Below are 23,045 nucleotides of genomic sequence, written 5' to 3'. Positions count from 1 at the left end.
CATACAATAAATATATATTTTTGGAGGAAGACCGAGAAAAATAAATATCAGAAGGAATGATAACAGTGATAGTCCTCACTTGTATATTCTCTCAAAGTGTTATTCTCTACAAGTCTCTCCAAGGTGTATTTTTTGCTGTCTGTTAACCATAAATGGTGAAAGCGTTGTGAGAGAGAAAAGAGTGTGTATTTCTGAGAGAAGAGTGCTTCAAATGGTGGTTTTATTCCCCCGTCTGTCTGGGCTTGTTCATCCATCTCCTAATTCTTAGCCCTTGATCTTTTTATAACGGAGGCTTCCTGCCTGGCCTGCTTGATGGATCAATTCATGTCCTTTTCAGGTTATAACTCAATGTAATCGCTGTCTATTCAGCAGAGTTCTGAGGTAATTCAAAGTCAACAGCAATCAAAGACGAGTCACTCATCACAAAGAAGTATAGAAGTACAGTATATGTGTATAAGTAATGAGTCAATTGCTCAAGATCAATGTTCTCTACAGGAAGTCCACAAAGGTATTACAGGTGGTCTGTAGACATGAATGAAACTTTCATTACATTTTTAAAATAAATAACACTACACTACCACTAAAAGTTTGGGGTCAGAAAGATTTTTTTGGTAACACATAACTTAAAGTTATGCAATCTTATAAATAATTATAACCACAGTAAATATGGCACATATTTACACTTATCAATTCATTGTTACTCTATGCATTATTTTAAATTCATTTATAGTTATTTTCAACAAGATATTATGTATAAGAACACACGCTATGAATAATTATAATGCATTATACCCTCTATTAACCTTTATAATGCATTATAAATAAAGGCTTTCAGTAACGTGTTGCTGATTTTTTTCATGCTTTTGAAAGTCTCTTTTTATCAATATTGAAAATGAAAACCAAGATTCTTTCAGTACTCTACTGAATAGAATTGGACACTGGTCCTGTGGTGGGATGTAGACTCACCTCCAGCACACGTCCACTGATGTATCTGTCGCACGTTTCACACTTTATCCCAAACTGGGCATGGTAGTCTGACTCACAGTAAGGAATGCCGTCTCTGCATGCAAATTAAGACTCACATGAATAAACACATTCTTATCATGTAACTAAAAATAGAATACAGGTACATAGGTTTCACTAAACTGGAAAATCATTACCTCTGTGACTCTATTTTTATTATTAATGTCACAAAAGTCCACAAAAGGAGCACCTGTTTATAAGTAAATCAAGTTCATATGCACATACATTACCAATCAAAAGTTAAGGGTCTCTTATTCTCAAGCCTGCATTTATTTGATCATAAAATACAATAAATCAAAAAAAAAAATTCACAACTTATTTTGTATTTTTTAGCACCACTACTCCAAGTCTACTCCAAGTCTTTAGTGTCACATGACTTTTGAACGGTAGTGTATATACAGTGAGAGAGGGTTATATTGTATATTGTGAATTGTATATTTATCCACATATTTTATATGCATGTATACAAAGGATACAAAGGCTTATTACTGGAAGTGAATGTGCAAAATATTAGGGAAATTGTTATTAAATTTGTATTAAATGAACAGACTATTAAATAAAAAAGAGGCTGCTTTGTGCGACACATTGTGTGGCTGAAAGAAAGCCAGCAGGTCAACAGAAGGAGTGTTCACTCACTTGCTGATGTACTCTCCCGTCAAGACCAGGCCACAGGTCTGACACCTGAAGCAGCTGACGTGCCACTGTTTCTCTAGCGCCAGCAGAGATTGACCCTGTTTGATCTCCTCCTTACAACCTGCACAGTCTAAAAAGAGCCATAAGGAAGAGAAGAGGTTATATAATGGACTTAAGGTTTAAAAGTCATTCCTGTGTCCAGTCAGCCTTGACAGGTTTATAAAAAAAACCAACACATAAAATACAAATCAATAAATCAGTATTAAGATTAAGTTTAACAGAAATAAACACATGCTTTATTGAGCTGTGTAGGCAGGGTAGGCCAGCATATGATATATGGCTGTAACAGGATTTTGAGCACAGAAAGGTCAGTGCATCATTTGTTTTCATTTGGAGGATGTTCAGCTATGTTTAGAGTATTTGCACCGTGAAACAGAGCTCAGCTTTCTTCAGTTCACCTTCATGATCAGTAAAGTCAGTCTTTACTCAGAGATAGATGTTTACACTTATAATCCAGCAACTTCTTTCCTTCGTTTCCCTGTAGCAGCTGTGATTACAAGTGCTTAAGACAAATAGAAAATGGTTTATTTTGCAATGCAGTAACTCATAAGTAATAAAAAATAAAAAAAATAAAAACCTGAATATGATTTTGTTGTTATTTAAACAGGTATTTCTATAAAAGGGTTTGCCTGACTTAGAAAAACCTAATCTGGCCAAGCTCAGGCACTTAAATTTGATTATTAACACAATGCCAAGACTATTAAGAGGATTTCAAACAGGATGGAACTTAACAGGATGGAAATAAAAAGCTAAAGTTAGCCATTGCTAAAAGAAGGATTGAGCATTTCATATTAAATCATTTTTCATGTTAGAAGTACATGTGGAATGGCAAAAATTATTTAAGATTCACTGTTATGTTGACTTAGTTATAATAAAAAGAAAACAAACAGAGGGATGCTCACTTTAACCAGTGCCTGTATGGCACTTTAACCAGTAACTTACCGTAAGATTATTATAAATATTTTAAAATGTTTGCTGCATGGTCAAAATATTTCATTCAGGCCTAATGCCGACACAAAATGTTTACTAACATTATAATAAACACTGTAAACAAAACTAGGCTATTTTAGTTACCCTCACACCAGAATAAATCTTTTCCATTTAACAGTATTTAGAAAAGAACAAGAATTAAAAATATAAAAAGCTAAAGCTATATAAACGACAGGCCAAAATTAATTAAATTAGGCTAAAACTAAACTGAAACCAATGTTTGGTCTCTCATTCAACAAAAACAAATGTTTACGTATTCGCAATGTATTTGAATGGCAAAATATGATTTATTATGTAGCCTACTTCACTGGCATTCCAATAGCCACGTAAAAAAAATTGTTTGCATAACATCCCATTGATACGATGACAAAAAAAAAAAAATCTTTGCGCTTTTGTAAAATAGCCCTAAAGAAAAATAAAATGCAGTTTTCTGCCGTCTTGGTTTCCTTATGCGCCGCACAAAAATTAACCAAAACTCTACATACTAGGCTACTTGTTGCACAGTATTTTCCTTCGTTTTCTTAATTTATAAAGTAAATTATTAAATAATCTTTCCGGTAAACAGTTTATAATCAGTTAATGAGCATCAGTTGTCAGTTAGGAGAAATAACCAAAATGAACATCCCTATTAACTAATATAATTTCCATCTCTAAAAAACTTTACAAATATATACAAAATATTTTATATAGTATATAATGGGAAAGACTACATAGCAAAAATGACCTAGACATTTTCAGACTCCCTACATTTGTTCAACCAAAGAACAAACATAGACACAACTCAGATGATCTTCACTTCTGGGATTTTTTTTTTTATATTACAGCATTGTGCCTGTTTACCCATACGGTACACACACTCTAATCTGTTAAAGAGGGGTCTATCCTCTCCCCTCAGAGACATGTAAGTCAGTATAGCCATATGGAGGGTTTTAGCTCCCAAGCCTTCAAAAAAAAAAAAAAAATATATATATATATATATGTGTGTGTGTGTGTGTGTGTGTATATATATATATATATATATATATATATATATATATATATATATATATATATATATATATATACAGAAAACTACTGAGAACTTCCAAACATACTCACACACACACACACACCCACACACAAAAACACCTTTGAGTAGCAGATTTAGTGAAATACTTACATATGATTTACTATCTAGCCTCTGCACAAAAACACGCATATGTGGACCACATGTTATGCAAACGAAAAGGCAAATGTTTAAATTGAAGGATGGGACTTACGACTGGGCCCGTGGATTTTGATTGGCTCATTGGAATTAACCAGCTTGAGGGAACACTGCTGACAGACACATTCTTTACCACTGAACGTTACTCTGTCCCCAATTGGAAAAGGTTTCCTAGAGAGGGAAAGACAGACAGAGAAATAGACAACATGTTATTAAACTTAGCACACATGCTTAAGTAAACCTAAGCCTAGAATTAGTCCAAATAAAAAAATGATCCACTCAAATAAATCTGTAATGCTTACAGAGAAGACTAAATTACATGGTAGAGAAAACAGTTGGCAGGTCTTCACAATGAAGACAATCCTGACCTACACACACTCAACTAAATATTGAATACTGTTTAGGTTTCGGTATTTCGGTATTACTCTTTTTACTGTATTTTTATCAAATTAATGAAACCATGGTGAGCATAAAAGATTTTTTGAAAAACATTAAAAAAATCGTACTGACCCCAAATGTTTGTACTGTATCGTAAATGTCTTGTAATGAAAATCTGTATGTTCACTGACAAATATAGTAATGGGAGCCAACAGCATAAGGATTTAACTTAAGGCACAACAGCAGGAGTTTTGTGAGAGGAGGCCCGACAGGGTTCAAGTAACATTTAACCCCAAATAGAGTTGAGGAAGCCCACATTGCCCACAAGCATTATACACAGACTAGAGCAACTCTGTAATGATTGCCCAGCTCTACCTAAGCAGAGCTTCCCTTCAGACACACTGACACCGAAGACACAAACACCACTGAAATAAAGGGACAAAGTGACTCACATCACATACTGACTTGACATCTCTCGTCATATTAGTTATGCTGAAAAAACATATCTATTCAACCTGACCCTGGAAATTCATTGTAGTTGGTCTTTAGGCTATTCTTCACCATTACTGTCAAATCCTGTACCAATGGCCATGTTTTTTATGCAGACAAATGCATGTATCTCTTTAGCACACATGCCCACGTCTCATGACAGCTCGTGTAATCCACTGTGTCCACAGCACTGCTTTATCTTCTAAGTAATCAGCATGACTGGAAGCTTCTACACCAGGAGACAAATCCTATTACAGTAGTCTATTCCTCTACTAATGCAGCAATTATAAAACAATCCATTTACATTGAACCATGACCTTAGAGGATCACCGGCTCTGCCACTTTACAAGATTACAGAACAGGTTTTTTTTTAAAAAACAGATCATGCATTATTTCTGTCACTGTTAATATTGATCAGTTTTGACTTAGAGAGGACATTTATAGAGAAATGTCGCACTTGTGCATATGAACACTCACCAACACACTATTCACTGGGCTATGTGAAGTATGGCATGACAAACTCCTCCACAATTGAGACCACACACAAAGATGTTTTTGAAATCGAGAGTGAAGGATGACAGGGTAAGTGGGCAGACAACAGAAGCACTTACAAAGCCTGTGTCAGACACAAGGGTGGAATAATTCCTTTAGTTTCTTCATTGTTTCAGTAAAGCTGGTGCCAATGAGAGAATGGTCTCTAAGGTAAGACCATTCTCTTCGAATCTTACCTTCTCATATCCTTTATTTCTCTATGTGTTTTATTCCTCTTCTTTCACACAACCTACTTTATTCTATATTTTTATGTGAAAACGGTGTGGGCTTCCTCATGAGGCTCTGTGCGTGTCTTTCCATGCAGTCTTTATGTGACTTTGGCATTACCGCCACATCACACTCCCTCCTGACACACACAGCATTGTCAGCTTTTCCTGATCTTTAAAAATTTACAGTTTTCTTGTTTTGCTGCATTTATTATGTTCACTAAAATAAAAACAAAAACCTTGCAACTCTTTCAGGACATCAAAATTAACCTGTGCCATCTAATTTGAGAAATTTCTTTTAAAAAATCTTTAAAAATTGCACAAAAATAATGTCTTAATCAATGTTTTTACTGATAAAAAGAAACATATTTTCAGACAACATTGTAAGATTAAATTTTATGTTTGTACATACAGTATACAGTATGTACACACACACAGGCACACACACACACACACACACACACGCATGCACGCACGCACACACACATTTTTGACTGGTAATATACTACATTTATACATATTTAATACATATAACTTTATTTATACAACATAATTTTTTTTACATTTTGGCCATTAAATATATCATAATATAAATTAACTGCATCATGAATTTTTTTGCAGCCTAAATAGTGAATTGCAACAGTTTCTCAAAATATCAAGTAAAGGTCCAGAATGCTGTACAGAAATATGAGTTAAAATTATAAAATATATTCCAGAGGGCTGTAACATGACTTATAAATAATCATTGACAGCACTACTGGGATGATAGCCCACTAAAACTAGAGAATGGTCTCCACACAGATGGTCTAAATGTTAAATGTAACACAATCTAGCTCTCCTGTTGACTGTTTATTTCTTGGTCAGGCCGATAAATGTTTAGGTTACTCCTGCCAAGAGCATCCCATTGGGTCATTTAGTAGCCCAATTGGCAATGCAGTCCAACAAAGCAATCCCAGTCCTCCATGAAAATGCCTTTTTCCTACTCACATAAATTCATCAAGCACTAACTCTCTTTCTGAGTAGTAATGAACTAAAGGAGGAGGGGCAAGTTATTTAGTGGAACTAATTTCCTTTAGATCAGCGCAAAGCAAGCACGCTGTAATTAAAAGTGGGATTTAACAGAGACACATTAGCTAAACTCACAGCACCACAGTCCAGTAAAGTGTCCACACAAGCTTAACAAAAAGAGAGAAAAACCATATAAGAGAGAAGACAGTGCAGAGGTAATGTAAAAAAAAGTGCCCTGCCAATGTGAATACTAAAGTGGCAAATATAGAAAATATCCAGTTGCATTAAACCCATTTTTACTACAAAAAGAAATGGGATTCAAATAACAGTGTTTCAGTGGTGGGCAGACAGATAATGTGTCCCTGCAGGGATGTCTTACAGTACCTCTCATTTTCTTGCTTGTCAGTCTGAGAATAGGCCACATATGAAAGACAAGAGATGGTGTTTTCCACCTCTGCCTTTAACTTCTTCATTTGCAGATATTCACCTCTAGTCTCAGTGGCTTCTCCATTTACACTTTTCCTCCCTTCTCTGCTTACTTTCTGGGCATTATTGCATATTTTGAGCTCCAAACCTCGCTTTCTTCCGCCTTGACTCATGTTACAATATCCTTCCCAGTTCTGCATTGATCGCTCCTTCTTCACTTGTGGTATTATATTCTCTAGGGCAATTCACTCAAGAGAAGAGAAGGGAATGTATCTGTCTGTCTGTCTGTCTGTCTGTCTGTCTGTCTATCTATCTATCTATATTCATATATTTTTTGCATATGGGTGGACATTAAAACTGAAAGTGTATGTCTGTAGAAGATTTTATTTATAACACATTGCCCTACTTGCTCTGCTTTAAGGTCAGGACTGATAAGAGGGAAAGTGGCACAAGAAGTCAGAGTTTACTTGTGCCTTCCCATTTTCTACATGCAGTCCATCCAATCCTTTAAATTCAGTTAAACTGAAAATATTCCTTAAGCTAAAACCTTTTTATCCATTTCAGACACTGATTTCCTTTCAAAGAAAATTATATAATTATCAGCGGACTTGGAACGTCACTTGGCTGATCAAACTAGAAGACTGGAACTAACTGTAGTATAATTGCTTAGTATATAGATGAGTGGGGGAGCGTATAGCTGTCAGGAAGTGAATTAATGAGATTCAGTCATCAGTACATTAGTAAATGAGCGTCATTTACCAGCATCCCACCAGCACCCCCTCACGTTTATTCTGTCTGATGTGATGGGTCTGTTTCCATAAAGACACTTTAGTAGTCTGTATAGAGGGCTCACCTGCACACGCTGCACACAAAACACTTTGGGTGATATGTGCGGCCCAGGGCAGAGACCACCTCCCCTGAGATAAAGTCCCCACAGCTGTCACACTTTGTGCCATACAGGCACTGGTAGTCTGCTGTGCAGATGTACTCGCCACTCTTCTGGAAGAATCCGGACTGTGCCAAATCACAGCCACACACTGGCAGAAAGACAGAGAGAGAGAAAGAGAAATCAACATGAGATCATTTTGCCATTTTATTTATAGTACAGGAAATGACAGAAAAAAAAAAGAATGGGATCAAGGGATGTTGCAAGCCAGGATTGAACTTATGATGTCTATATGAGCACCATGGCTCAACATGTAGTAATAAGGCTTGCATTCAAGATGAGATGTCAAGATGACTACTTTCAAACAGACGTAACAATACACAGCCACAGACACTTTCTGTTTGAAATGATTTTGGAATGCTGATCGTAACTTGAAATAACAAGTGAAACATAAACAACCATTTTTAAATGGCAGTGTTTGTTGAGGGTAATACAGAGCAATGTTACGATAGTTAATTAAAAGTAAATCCATAAAAGTTTTTTTTTTTACTTGAAATCAAATAAAACTTTAACTGAAATTAAATAAACGATTTAAATAAAAATTAGCTTATTGTATTTAAGCTACGGTAGTTGACACAATTTGACAAACCAAATTTGTCATTTTTATTTAGTTTACCTTGATGTACTAAAATAACTCAATTTGAAGTTATATATAATTTTTATATATACTGTATATATATATATATATATATATATATATATATATATATTAAAAAGCATTAAATAAAAATGCACAACGAAAAGAATCACACCCCACGTAAACTAGATCCAGCAATATGGTCATGGAATGAGGATCTGCTTGGCTTCCTAAAGTGCATATAAGTAATCTGAGGATAATTCTATTAGAACAAAAGAGGAAAAGCACTGCCAGAGCAGTTTTTCAACTGGGCCTATATCACAGCAACAAACATCAAACACACCACAAAGCAATATGGCAATGCCTCCAGCTTCCTCAGATTCACGGCCACACTGGAAATCTGGGATTTAAAATATAAGTAAATCTTAAAAATATTTGTTAAGGATTAAAAAAAATAAAAATACAAATAAAAATTATATATATATATATATATATATATATATATATATATATATATATATATATATATATATATATATATATATATAAGGAGAGAGAGAGAGAGAGAGAACAAAGAAAGCCATGTTATAAAACTATAGATAAAATAAAGAAAAATAGATAAAATAAAATAATTTTTTTAGAAAAGATAGAAAAGATTCTATTTGTAGCTCTCTAATCAAATAAGCACATTTGTGACGCTGATCACTTGACCTTTGTACAGATGGTCAGATGTTCTTAATTCCACTGAAGATCAAGACACTGAGTTGAACATGATCATCAGGTTTTACACTAACATCTGTTCATGCAGCTCAAGCACTGCTGGCATTAAAGCAAATGGAGGACAAAGTACTGCATTCTGAAATGATTGTACATTTTAGTTTTAATTCAATTGTTGTTTGATTGCTGATTATATAATTTGTAATGAAAAACTGAATTCAATTAGCTTTGGAAAAAAAAAGAGATGACACAAAACACAGAGTGAAAGGGAGGATTAATTGAAAAGATCTGAAGATCTGAAGACATGGGTGCTTGCTGACGTACTCACTTACAGGAAGTGCTGCAGGAGCAGTGTAAAAATTATGAGACAACAGCCCATGGACTGATAAATAGGTATCATGACAGTAAAAACACATGGATTATGTTACACAGGACAGTAAACGCTCTGAGGTAAACAAAAAAGGTAATGGCATCATTATTACAACTAATTTAATCTACTAAACTCACTCTTTAAATATTTTACAATGTAGGTATTTTTATGCCTCCCAGAGGATTTCTTTAAGGTTTTCCTAATAAATACTGTACCTGGTAATGGGAAATTGTACTTTGAAGAACATCTTCCTGAGAAACAATGTGTAAATACACTTAAACATACAGTACATGCCAACTAACAACATAAAAACATTCAAGAAGAAATTAAAAGGGACAAAATGGTGCTGGCTTTTGAAGTGAAAAACTTTTTTACAAGGTTTTTAACTGTAATATGGGCTATTAGAATGATGGTTACTGAAAAAAAAAATATATATATATCCAACACGTAATAGAAATATTATGTGAGAAACTTGTTTAAAAAAATGAAGACCACTTATTAAAATACCACCGTGGTAACATAGTACAGTGATAATATCAGATGACAATACTGAATGATTACCATATTCATATCAGGGCATTTTACGTAAAAATAGGATGAAATTATGGTACCAAAGCATTATGTCCAAAGCACTATGAAAATACAATTGTGCACTTACTGACACATATTACGTGAGATTACCTTTGGTTTTAAGTCTCTTATATTGTGACAGAGACACGTAACTCTTTAACAAACTGAACCCTATGTGAGATGTGACACTGCTGCATGCAGCATGACCGTTTCAGCTGGAGATCTCCCTGATCTCAACAGGAATCATATGGCATACTGATACTACATTATACACACATACACACACACACACACACACACACACACAGTCTTCCCAGCCCTTAGCATCCATCATCCTTGCAATGACGGCTGTTATTGACTCATGGAATCGGCAATGATTGCATTTTGCAAAATGCGTTGCTGTACTGTAAATCATTAATTCAAAGTCAAGCATCCTCCTAAGTCATTCACATGTACTGAGGTTTTAGAGGTTTTAAAAAAGTAAATAAATAAGTTTTTCTGCAAAAAAAAAAAAAAACTCAGAAAGGCCATTAGGAGAAATGCCAGTAAATGAAGGGGTTGAAATCTGATTCTTGTGATTATGATAACACCTCTGTGATTTTTACTGGTTGCTTACTGAAAAAAAAAAGATTGAAGTATATATATATATATATATTTTGTTATGTATATAATTCCATATATAATTCCACATGTGTTAATTCATAGTTGTGATGCCTTTATTGTGAATCACACACACACACACACACACACACACACACACACACACACACACACACACACACACACACACACACACACACACACACATATATATATATATATAACAGCAAATATTCTTTCCCAAGATAGAACCAAGATATTAAGAAATAGCAGAGATCACTTACAGATTTCTGTTGGCAGAACATCTTTATGGTTAACCAACAGTGGTGCACTGTCACTGCAGGCAATCTGAAGACGGGTCTGTCTACAGACTTGAAAAGCTCAATGGTTTAATGATCACAGATGAACATGCTTATAATGTTAAATTAGAGATTGCCATATACTGTGATTAGGTGTATATTTTGGTTTATAAAAAGAATATTACTAGTAAGCTGTCCTTCCAGAAATAGAATGAAAACCTTAACTCTATAAAGGCCTACAGTATGTGAGTCAAGGAGGAATGAAAGAATAAAAGAGGCCAAAAGACTAGTAGGAAAAGTTATATTGCCAGTAGGCACTAAGACCACTGTGAAATCTTCACTGTGGGCCAGCAGCTACAACAGAACTGGGATTTCTACAGAAATCTGGAGTCTTTGGCAGTGTAACCACATGTGCAGGGAAATTATAGCCCCGCTGTGAATGTGTGTGTGTCTGTGTGTGTGTAAGATAGACACTGTGCCAGGCAGCCGCATTTCAGACAACCGCAAAACAATGGCATGTTGCTTCAAATGGCCCAACTGGATTGAAACCCTGCAATAAAAGAGAAAACTCTAGAGCACATGACATTTGAAGCTTAATGAAAAAAAAAAAAAAAAAAAAAAAAACTCACAAGGCCTTTTCAACTCAAATAACTTCCAGAGACAGAACGTATTAACATTTTTGTGTCAAAAATACACAAAAAGCATGAACCGTAATACCAAATCCATGAAACAAACAGTATAAAGCGGTCAGAAACAAATAAGAGACAGCAGAAACACAAAGTGCTTTCTCATTTGGGAAGTGGCTAAGTCAAGCAAAAGTTACATCTTTCAAATAGTTCACTACTACCAACTAATGGTTAGTCGACTATTAGACTTAGAACGATATGTTTTTAACCCTTGCATTGTGCTTAACCTAAATTACCAGCCTTTTAAAAATTGCTTGTGAATCACTTTCACAAGATTTTCTTTCAATTTTGGGGGAATTGATTCCTTGCTGATCTGAGTTTATGCACCTCAGTTTTTAGTAAAAATAATAATAATAATTTGTAAATTAATGGGTGTTTGGGGGCTTAGTGGGGTTGGTGGGGGGATGGGGGGTCAGGGGGCGGATGGGGTGGCGGTTGTTGTACCCTGTTTGTACAAAGTAACCAACTTAGTCCAATGGGATAACATTAATTAGCAAAATGAAAATCCTCTGTGTGTCAAAATGGCCTGAACCCAATTTGAGGGTTTAATGACTATTTTCAAATTCTGTAATTTATAAATTAACCTCCACTAAAACACTAGAGGATTTTTACAAGAATGGACATTGCTCTTACTAAGGATGACAACCTAAAACTTGAATGGTATTCTTTCAGTATAAAAATATATAAACTGAAAAATACAGTTAGAAGCGTTCCGATGGCACTTTTTTTGTCTCCATTTCAAGCATAATATGAGTTACTTCTGACCTGAATGCCAGAGAATAGCTGCTGTTTAGTGAAACGAGGACTCATTATCCCATCTATGATGCTTTTGGCTCATGGAATTCCCAAACTGACAGCTCTTCACTGAGATGTAGCAAACAGACATGCACGCTGGGCCACGTGGGTAAGACAGCATGAATAGAGACCCAGAGGGCCCATGCTTTGTTTTGGAGCTGTGCCTACTTTTTTTGTATCCCTGACCACAATGCAATAACCCTGAGCTCAACTGGAAGGATGAAGACGATGGAGTTCTTCGAAGCTCAGCATGAACAATATAACCAGCGGCCTTTTAAAAAGAGATGAACCGGTCACTGCTGGTCCCTGCAGATCCACTGAAAGGCCAGATAGAGTAATGACGTTTTGTGAATATTTGAATTGGACTGTGAGCCCACATTCACAGAGACCTTAATTAATATATTTCTGTATCAATGGATTGATCCACTGGTGGAATGCAGGAACAAAGTATCTACGCCAGTTATATAAAATGAAGAAATTAAGAATACAATGTGGCCTGAAGTGAGATTATTTTTTTTTAATCTCACAATGAAATTATGAAATAAACACACACACACACACACACACACACACACACACACACACACACACACACACACACACACACACACACACACACACACACAAACACAAACACAGAAATGATGGAATTATTAGCACAACTAATGCATTTATGATTGACTGAAATGATGAATCTAAATGCTTTTTGGTCAAGTAATAAGTGAAGAACATTTCGGTTCTGATAAAAGGCACTCAGAACAGCAGTTCATTGGCTGAGAGATTGTTGGGTGGGATGTCCTCTTTCACGGTTGCCATAGGAAACCTAAACCTTCCACGGTTGCCCTAGAGACAGCAGGGTCCCATACAAAATGCCTGAGGTGTGAGACTGCTTATCTGTGTGGCCGTCCGAGTCACTTTTAGACAACATGTAAAGACCATCTTCCTGTCATGTGGAAGGCATGACTGATGTTGATGTTTAATAGTGAAGTCTATATTGACTTGGTGTCGAATGGCTTTCTTCAAGTTGGCTTCAGGATCCTGTTCTGAGGTAGGGTGTGTCTGCTCGGGCTGGTGAAAATCCACTAGGGGTTTTGATGGTTTGGAGGAACTTCTGTACATGTTTAAATTAGGAGCAGATGGGGAGACAGTTTAGGCCTCCTGAATACCAGCTTTACTTAAAACTGTGTGTTACTGAATGTTCACTTATTCAGATGATATTTGAGAGTTAAAAATTTATTAAAATAAGTAGAATAGTTAAATGAAAGAAATTGAAATAAGATAGGGTCTGTGAAAAAAAATCTGAGACAGAATAAAAGTTTTATCTTTTTACAAACGCAACGCAAATAAGTGAGTTTAATTGACAGTATTGCATTTTTTATGATTCTCTTCCATATTATATCTCTATCAGAACAGATATTTCTCTTATAATATCTCAATAATTAAATGTAACATGTTTGTTGTATATATATATATATATATATATATATATATATATATATATATATAGTGTGTGTCTTTAAATAGTTGATTATCATATTAAAGTGAACTTCACATCTAAAACCCCTGCTTTAAATCACAATAGTATTAAAAGGAAAATTCCTCAGCATAACTTGTTTCAAGCTATAGTTCTGGGAAAATCATTCATATAGGAGCTGTTTCCGAGTTTCATCCTCTCTCTCTCTCTCTCTCTCTCTTTCTTTTATTCTCTGTGTTGAGGCATTTGCTGCTCAGAACTGTGGTCATTAAAACAGAACTGATTAAGGACCAGCGGGGGGGATGGCTGATTATGTATTTATCAGCAGCCAACAGATGCAATTAAAATTCCCCTCTTCGGGACATTCTAGTACCCCAGAACCCTCAATACACTTCTATTGCCCCTTCTCCTCATGCTTCATCCCTCCACACTTTTTTTCCTAAGATTTTCTTTTTATCGCATCAAGTGTTACAAATACATTTTTATCATCTTTGTTTCCTCAGCACACGGTGAGGTGAGTAAGAGAGACAGGTAGATGTCTCACTCTGTCACTGTTGTCCTTCTCTTTCACTGAAAGAAAAATATTATAATGTAAGTACACTTTCTAAAAATATTGATACTTCTAAAGTAGGGTTCAACAGTCTGAGACTATTAGGAAATATCAATGGGAATGTACATTCAATTTACATTAGATTATACATACCTGGTTATACGTGTTTTTTTTCTAAAGAAAAAAAAAACTTTATACATGTTTTAGATTATTCCATTTTTATATTTTTAAATTTGATTTAAACCTCTAAATGTAATTTTATTTTATTCAATTTAGAATTTTTGTACCTTTAAACTTGATTTAAACAGACAGATATAATTAAACAAAGGTGCATTAAGATGCAAAATAAGAAAGATAATCATGCATCTAAAAAATGCTGTTTAACTTTTTTCTCGAAATGTTATGCTGATGGTCTAGATTCTAGAAAAATGGTCTCAGACTGTTGGACCATGTTAGTATTTAAATTTAAAACAGTGATTGACACTACACACTATACTACACTGTCATTCAACATTAATTTATGACTGTGCCAATAATGGCTTTGGAGATGATGCTCTATGATTCACAGCATGTGGCTCTGTATGACAACGCTTCCCTCGTCCTCCTGCCTACACCTGTCTGTGTCTCCTTCTACCTACCGCATCGCTTCTCCTCTACCTTGCTGGTGCTAATAGGAAACTCATCAACTGTAATTAATGTGCTATTTTGACTGAATGAAAGATGGAGTGAGAGTTTAGTAAAAGAAGAGGAAGCGATTAGTCCCCTCAGGGCCCTCCACGGCCCTACACTGAGCAACCAGATGGTCTTTTGTGGAGTCAGTGAGTAACAGCAAGAAATCAAGGGAATGGCAACAAAGAAATTATGAATATGTTAAGAACCGATAAATAAATCCAAGGGACTGAGGTTTATTTGGCAATTCCCCTTAAGTACTTATCCTTTGTAATCTATCTAGGTCATTATTTAATATTCCCAAGCATAAGTAAAAAAATACAATGACAACACTGCACCCACAAACACTCCGCCTTTTTGTTATTTACTTATTCTGTTTTTTTTTTTATTCTGCTCATAAAGAATCTGTCATGCACACACACACAAAAAAACTGTCACTGCTATATATATATATATATATATATATATATATATATATATATATATATATATATACATTTTAAATATTATTTTTCTAATTCCAATTTAAATCTTAGTAAAACTTATATTATATTTATAGTTTTTATACAATTTATAGTAGAATAGTATACAGTCTTACATTACATAACTTCCAGTAATATATATGTAATATATATAGAGGGCTTTACTACTTTCACTTAAAACATACATTTTACTCGGCTAAAAACTAAGGCTATTGCACACTACCTAATGTTAAAAATCCACACCACTGCAATTAGTGTAATATCTCTACACTCACATTTTGTGACTTCCTGCTTCCTGTTAAACCTCTAAACTTCAGATTTAATCAGCCAGATATAATGTTTTCAGCAGGTCTCGCTCTGTTTCTGTCTTGCTCCAAGGCTGTGTCTCTCCTTCGGCTGCTTTCATTAACCTACTAACCTCTCTGGAAAATGCCTAATGATGCAGGAACCCTTCAGGTATAAGACAGGCAAAATTCATTCCTTCAATTCCAGATTAACCTCTATGGTTTGAGCTCTTTTAATCTACACTGCTTTAGACAGAATGTTTCTCTGACATGAGCAGTTTGCTAATTCCAAATTCAAACCTATATAATTTGCAAGTTGTAGAATAAATGAATCATTTATTCAAAATCAATATAGATGGCACAATAACGGGTTTTGACATGTTAGGCTAATCCATGACCCTTTATCTACATCCTCATAGGGAATTCAGTCTCTAATACTACCACTGTCCTTTCATCTGTGGAAGAATGTCTCCCCGGCAACTAACGCATGGGCTTAATGATTGGACGGGCATATGTTGCCATAGTTACGAGAAGCTCACATCCTGCTCTGTCTTCCTCCTCAAGCGACTGACAACTCAGGAAAAGAGTGGCTCTCCAGAACACATACAGCAACTGACCCTTTTATTGACTCCATCACAGCCGCTTTATGAATTAGTCTGATGTTCAGAGCACCTGACATTTGATTGTCTAATTTGTTTGTTTGCTTTATTCTCTGAAGAGTTCACAAATTTCTAGTTTTACGGATCAACAGCCGAAGAATATGATTAAATCTATATGCAAAATTGTTAGACTTTTAACAATTATATATATATATATATATATATATATATATATATATATATATATATAATGTATTTTTTTCTCATTTTAATAAACTGATTAGACTAGAATCTGCATATGCCTGGAGAAAGAAAACAACAGCATTTTACACAGCCAATTAACTCTCAGCTTTTAAAAGGGATCTGTTTTGACAGACATCTTAATGACCTGCCACTCCTGTTCAGAAGAGGCAGTGCTGAACAGCATTATTTGATTTGCACTGTAAACTAACTGCTCATGACTTACAGCTCTGAGAAGAATTTGTTAACTATGACAAAATTGTAGATGTCTATGTTTACTCAGTGGTACAATTCCATTAATTTGACCCTGAAATTAAATTTGCAGATGACAATTTGCTTAAGAATGTATTAGGCATACACCAATGCACCCATGAAAACTATTTTCATGTTTTGGCCAATATAAATTTTATTCTATTTTGTCTAAAAAAAAAATGTTTAAATTGCAAATCAATCATTTTAAATGCAAAGAGTAAATTTAGCCATGCCAACATCATAACGTACGGTATTAAAAAAAATTCAGATTTTTTACTTTTAAGTGAGCATATACTGTTACTTAAAAGGCACTTACAATGGATATCCAATATTGAACAATACAGTTAAAATAACAATAAAATTGTAATGTAATAAACATCACCTCAAGTTATCAGGTTTGAAAATCTATACCATAAGCTGGCGAGTGCTTATTGCAATAGTCACCAGTAACTGTCCATAAAAACACTGATCAATGTCCTCCCTCTTGGAATTCTAGGCACTACTTTGCCAATTTGCTCAGAGCAATGTCCTTACACATAACCAATGGTGAGAGAAAAGAGTTCAAGTGGAACTGTAACTAACAGATAGTTCACTCAAAACCATTTACTCATTATTTTATATATTTTATCAAAAAAAATTGAAACCATACAGTTTTGGTTACAAACTCGTCCAATATATGGATAAAAACACTAAAGGATCTCTCAAAATATTTACTTTTATGTTCCTCTGAAGAAAGAAAGCCATATGGGGGTGAGTAAATGATGACAGAATATTATTCTTTTTTCTGAGAACTAACCTGTCTGACAGTTTATGGATGGTGCTCATACTTGTGAGTCACCCACTAGAGGCTCAAGTGTACGTGAGCTGTTCTGGATATTTATTGTTCCATGACATTTCACTCAGACATTCTCTCAAGCATTCAGCTCAAATGGCACACACTTCTAGTGAAAAATCTGCAAATTTGCTTAAAGAAACATCAGAAAATGTTTCTAAGACAATATACAATTATTCAAACATATTCTCTCATAAACTATTTATCTTTGCAGTTGGCATGCTATCTACTCAATTAATAAGCCGTTTTTAATGGATTTAAATAGCGAGTGGCTACTAACTGAAAATATTTCATTTAAACCCATGAAAATTAATTTATAGTCTGCAAATATATTTAAATCCCTTAGTATACTGCATATATGTATTTATGAGGGATGATAATTTAGTAATTTTACTGAAGTAATACATGCCATTTGAAAAACACTAGACTAAATTTGAAAAGTAAATTATTTGACAACAACATCATATCTACATGTACTTCAACACACCCATTTTTATAAGCATCACTTATTTTGATATTATATTATGTAATGCAATGGCATTCATTTATAAATCCTGTCTTAATACATTCCGGGGCCACTGTATGTCTCTATTATAGTCTCTATTATATCAATAGTTGCACAGCTGTATTCATTATCTCTTTGCATTCATGTAAGAGAGAGAAGAGCCAACAAGAAAGCCATGAGGAGTCAGGAGGTCAGGACAAGTGTGTGACTTCCATTCCTTCCTGAAAGCTGTTAGACTCCGGTCTGACTTTTATTTGAAATGGGGAAATAAATCCAAAACCAAATAGAGATTTAATGAGTTTTCTGTGCCTGCAGATCTAACGAGACACAATAGTAATGCAAAAACAAATACAATTCTTCCTTGCATGAACGCGCGTGTGTGTGTGTGTGTGTATGCATGCATGAATTTCCAAGTGTATGAAACTCAACACACAATTAAATCCAATAGAGCTGGCATGTTGCTAAGCTAATGGTGCAGCACTCTAGTATGAAAATGCAAACCATACACAAACAATGGGCAAAAATATCCATTTAATGACACTGACTTATTTTTATCAATGTGTTTTTCTTTCTTTTCTCCCACTTTGTCCACCATCTTGGAATTATTTTCACCGATTACCTTCTCTACATGCAAGTCTGCCTTAATTTTAGGTCAAAATGATTATAATATTTAAAGCATGGGATCAGTAGCATGTCCAAAATAGCTTAAAATGCTGTCTATGCATGCAATTCACTAGGTTTTTTGAATGGAGCTTATGATTTCATGTTTATGTTTGACTGTGCATGCATACAAAGGAAGTGAATACTGCTATTTCCCTGACTGCCTCCCCTTTACACAAACTAACCATCAGTGTGTCCTTGGAAACAGCTGGTTCTCTCATACCTGTGTGTACAGCATCCGCCTCTTTTCATGACCAAAGCCTGTGTAAACTCCCCCTGAAATTGTCTCCACTGCATTAGCTTCAGCTGTATCTACATGACCTTGGCCTACATGTTTCTTCCTGTGTGCTCAAGTGCTTGCTGTTTCAATTAACTAAACTATAATTCCAAAGGCTTATCCTTTCCTTCATCTCCTCCTGTTTATAAAGGCATGTCGTCAAGTAAGCCAACCAATGTAATCTACTTGATTGTAGCCCAAACCAAACAGTTCTATTACAAACTATTGATTTTACAGGTTTCCGAGTCATGGATTCCAGCAGCCAAAGCATACATCTTGCATGCCTTTTGAAATAAAAGCACAACTCAGATCAATAAACCAAGGCTCATACCTTTTTTGTAAAACAAACAAAAAACCTACCTACCTGTAAATAATGAAATCAACAATACTGACAGTAAAACACCAGCAACTTTTACTTCTCAAACAAAGTTATTACAGAGATGGATTATTGACTTATTTTGCACTTTTTTACACTACTTTCTTACTATTTAATGACCTCAAATAACTTTTAAGATTACAAGATTTGTAAACTAGGTGGTACTGTACAGTATGTTTTCAAACACGATAAAGTGTTAACCTTTTAAGGCGGGCGTACACGGTGCGATTTTTGCTGTCGTACGAGTTCGCATGCGATTTTTTTCAATCGTGTGGAAATTGCGTATTCTCGCGAGAGCGATTTGATGCATTGGATATGTGTGCTCTCTTATCGCTCTCACGGTACTTTAGTGTCATACAGTGATCATTCTGTGCGTGCAGCGTTGTTTCAAGTCGAACGCGTCTATCAACTTCGTGCGATTGCTTCTGGAATTCCCAGCTTGTAAAATCGTGTCGTATATCATCTCGTCCGTACGATTTTCAGATAAACTCACTGAAATTCGCACCGTGTACGCCCGCCTTTAGAGCCACTCACCAGATATTTAATTAATTAATTAATTGCCACAATACAATGGCCAATGTAATAAAACATTGTCAGATTCACATTTATCTGTTTAGGAATAAACTAAACATGCTTTTAGTGCTACACACTTAACTAGTGGTTGACCGATATATCGCCAAGACCGATATATCAGCCGATATTTGGCATTTTTCAAATATGTTGATCAAGTTCTGTCTAATATGAATAGAAGTCTGTCTAATAATCAGATTAAACAATCTGAGCGGTTAAACAAAGAAATGAATGTATACAGAAAGTATTATAATGATTGCTTATATATTATTAGTAATAGAAAGGCAAACATTATAATACTTTCTCGCTTGCCGTCAGCATTAAGCAAACATGTATTTATATCATTTAAACAAATCTTTGAATGGCTGATGAACATTTACTTTTGCAAACTTGGTCGAATCCAGCTGTGAAATCTTGAGAAGTGTGCATTTTTATCCAGCACGATCACGTGTTTTTTGCGGGATGGTCAGCCCGTGTGAATTGAATGCTTAAAACTTTAAACTCATGATTTCAAATTATGCTGTGCTTTATGTATTTACTCACTGTCATATTCGTGTAATTTTCACTGTGTGCTGTGTGAAATTAATGTTATCCTGGCTTTATTTGAAAAATATGATTCCCAATGCACACAAAAGTGCCCTGTTGGTTACAGTGTTAACTTCCTTTTTAATTATATTTTTATTAAATATTAATTTGTGAAAAATACTTTGTAATCTAAAGTATAATATGTTTATTTTATACATGTATTATTTAATCCATTGTCAAATGATTAAACATTTCTTAAATATTAATAATAACAAAAAAAATTATATCTTCTTTATATCGGCCCCCCTGCTTTCCAATATATCGGCAGTTAAAAAAACACTTCTTTTTAACTATTTTTTAAGCGTTGTCTTTTAATTGACAAGATATAGTAATATTTAGCAGAAATTGATCACAACCGGCTCATTTTTCCACTGAACCTGTACTGAATAACATGAAAACTTGAAAACAAGTAAGCAAGCAATAAAATTACGAACATACAAATCAGCTACGTTTGGTTTTTAGCTTCAACAAAAAGGCTGACAGCAGACTGTCATGTGTTTACGAACACCAGCAACTGCGACTCCAACATGGCCCCGTGACCTGTGACAGCACATGCTGAGTGAGCTGGGATTCCTGTGAAACACCCCACAAATGTTGCCCCTTTATCCAATTAACTGGGCCTCAAAGCCCCACAGCTCATCAGCACACTCAGTTCTCCCATCCAAACAAAACTCACAGCATGCACAGAAGCAGAGCTGTCAGTCACAGAACTGTAAACAAACCACCGCGAAACAATGAAACAGCAGCGATGCTAGAGATACGAGCTGTCAGAGCTTCCTACACATATAGCGCACGGCTAACACACACACACACACAATGATATATAGAGATAAGGGGTGGGGTTGAGTAAGAGGTGAAATACATTTCTGCTCAAGGCAGTTTTATGGAAGATAAGGGCAGCACTCGGAGAGTGGGCGAATTTGATAGAGAGAGAAAGCAAATTGGAAAAGGACTGCTATTGTTGAATAACTTCATGTCCTCCAATGCAACTCGTGATGTCATAATGGAGGGAGAGAACCTGCCGTTCTCTTTCAATCGCTCCAACCTCATCTCTCTCCATCTGTGAGCCCCCCTCGCCAACTATGCCCTAGGGTTTGCTATGGGGGCTGCTATTGGCTTTCGGTTTGATAGTGTTGCTGACAATAACCACCAACCAGGGGCAGGGTGCCCCTCCACACGGTTTCCACAGCAACCCCTTAAATGCAACACAGGGACCATGTGGCAACACCAGTTTGAGTGTAAGCAGGGAAAAGTAGCACAGATGCAACCTTCATTAAATCACAAATGAGCCCATCTCTCAAGGGTTTTACTTACACATTTTTAATCTAACATAATCTAAAGGATGACGGTACCTGGTCACATCATATCCACATTCGTTTTACATTTGAATCGCTTGACGTCACTAATGTCACTGATAATTGAGGGCAGTGCTACCATCTTGACAATGTGAGGCCAGAGGATCTCATTACGCAACAGGTCCCTACTTCAGGTAGCCCCATGAGCACAGCCAGCATCATTAAATCAGAAATCCGGTCAGAGGCAGAGAGCTCTGCTTTAGTTCTTAATGAAGTGCCATTAGTGAACGGAATCTATTGGAAATTGTATATCTGACACAAATCCAAGGCAGTATGCAAGCTTTTCCCATAATTAAAAGACGGTTCTGAGAGGTCACAGAGTTTAGAATGTATTGCATAAGGGCGAAAGTCTCTTACCTTGGCAGGTGAAGCATTTGATGTGAAAGTGGACATGCTGAACTCGTACCACCTCTCCTTTACACACCTCCCGGCAGCGAAAGCAGTGGATTGGTCCAGAGCTCCGTTCACTGCTGCATGAGCTTTGCTGATAGGGTACTATAAGGAAAAAGACAAAAAGGCAGTAAGTAACGAACGTTACATCATATATCGCCAGCGTTGGGCAAATGTTTTTATATATTACTCATTACTAGTAAGTCCTTTCAAATATTATTACTTATTACTACTAGCCAACAGTAATTAGTTAAACTACTAGTAGTTACCCAGGAAAGTAGTATTATTACTGTAATCCTTTATTAGTTACTGCCCAATAATGTTTATTTGAACCTTATTGTTGGCTGATATTAGACTTTTATTTATACATTTTGTGAATCATTATTTATTAGTATCGCCACTGAAATTAAATTAAT

At 35.4% G+C, this 23,045-nt stretch overlaps 1 protein-coding gene across 6 annotated transcripts in view; it reads right to left on the bottom strand.

Moving 5' to 3' along the window:
* ablim3 (actin binding LIM protein family, member 3) overlaps positions 1 to 23,045 on the bottom strand; it is a 50,930-nt gene that overhangs the window by 19,530 nt on the left and 8,355 nt on the right. For all 6 annotated transcript variants that reach the window (XM_026280438.1, XM_026280441.1, XM_026280442.1 and 3 more), the window contains exons 2-6: positions 22,597 to 22,734; positions 7,823 to 8,006; positions 3,966 to 4,081; positions 1,660 to 1,786; positions 967 to 1,060 (exon numbers count right to left, since the gene is read on the bottom strand). In XM_026280438.1, coding sequence (XP_026136223.1) covers positions 967 to 1,060; positions 1,660 to 1,786; positions 3,966 to 4,081; positions 7,823 to 8,006; positions 22,597 to 22,734 — 659 coding nt within the window. The remainder of the gene's footprint in view (positions 1 to 966; positions 1,061 to 1,659; positions 1,787 to 3,965; positions 4,082 to 7,822; positions 8,007 to 22,596; positions 22,735 to 23,045) is intronic.

Source organism: Carassius auratus, chromosome 14, assembly GCF_003368295.1.
Source record: "Carassius auratus strain Wakin chromosome 14, ASM336829v1, whole genome shotgun sequence".
NCBI lineage: Eukaryota > Metazoa > Chordata > Actinopteri > Cypriniformes > Cyprinidae > Carassius > Carassius auratus.
Note: the sequence above shows the minus strand (reverse complement) of the source record. Positions and strands in the feature narration are given on the sequence as shown.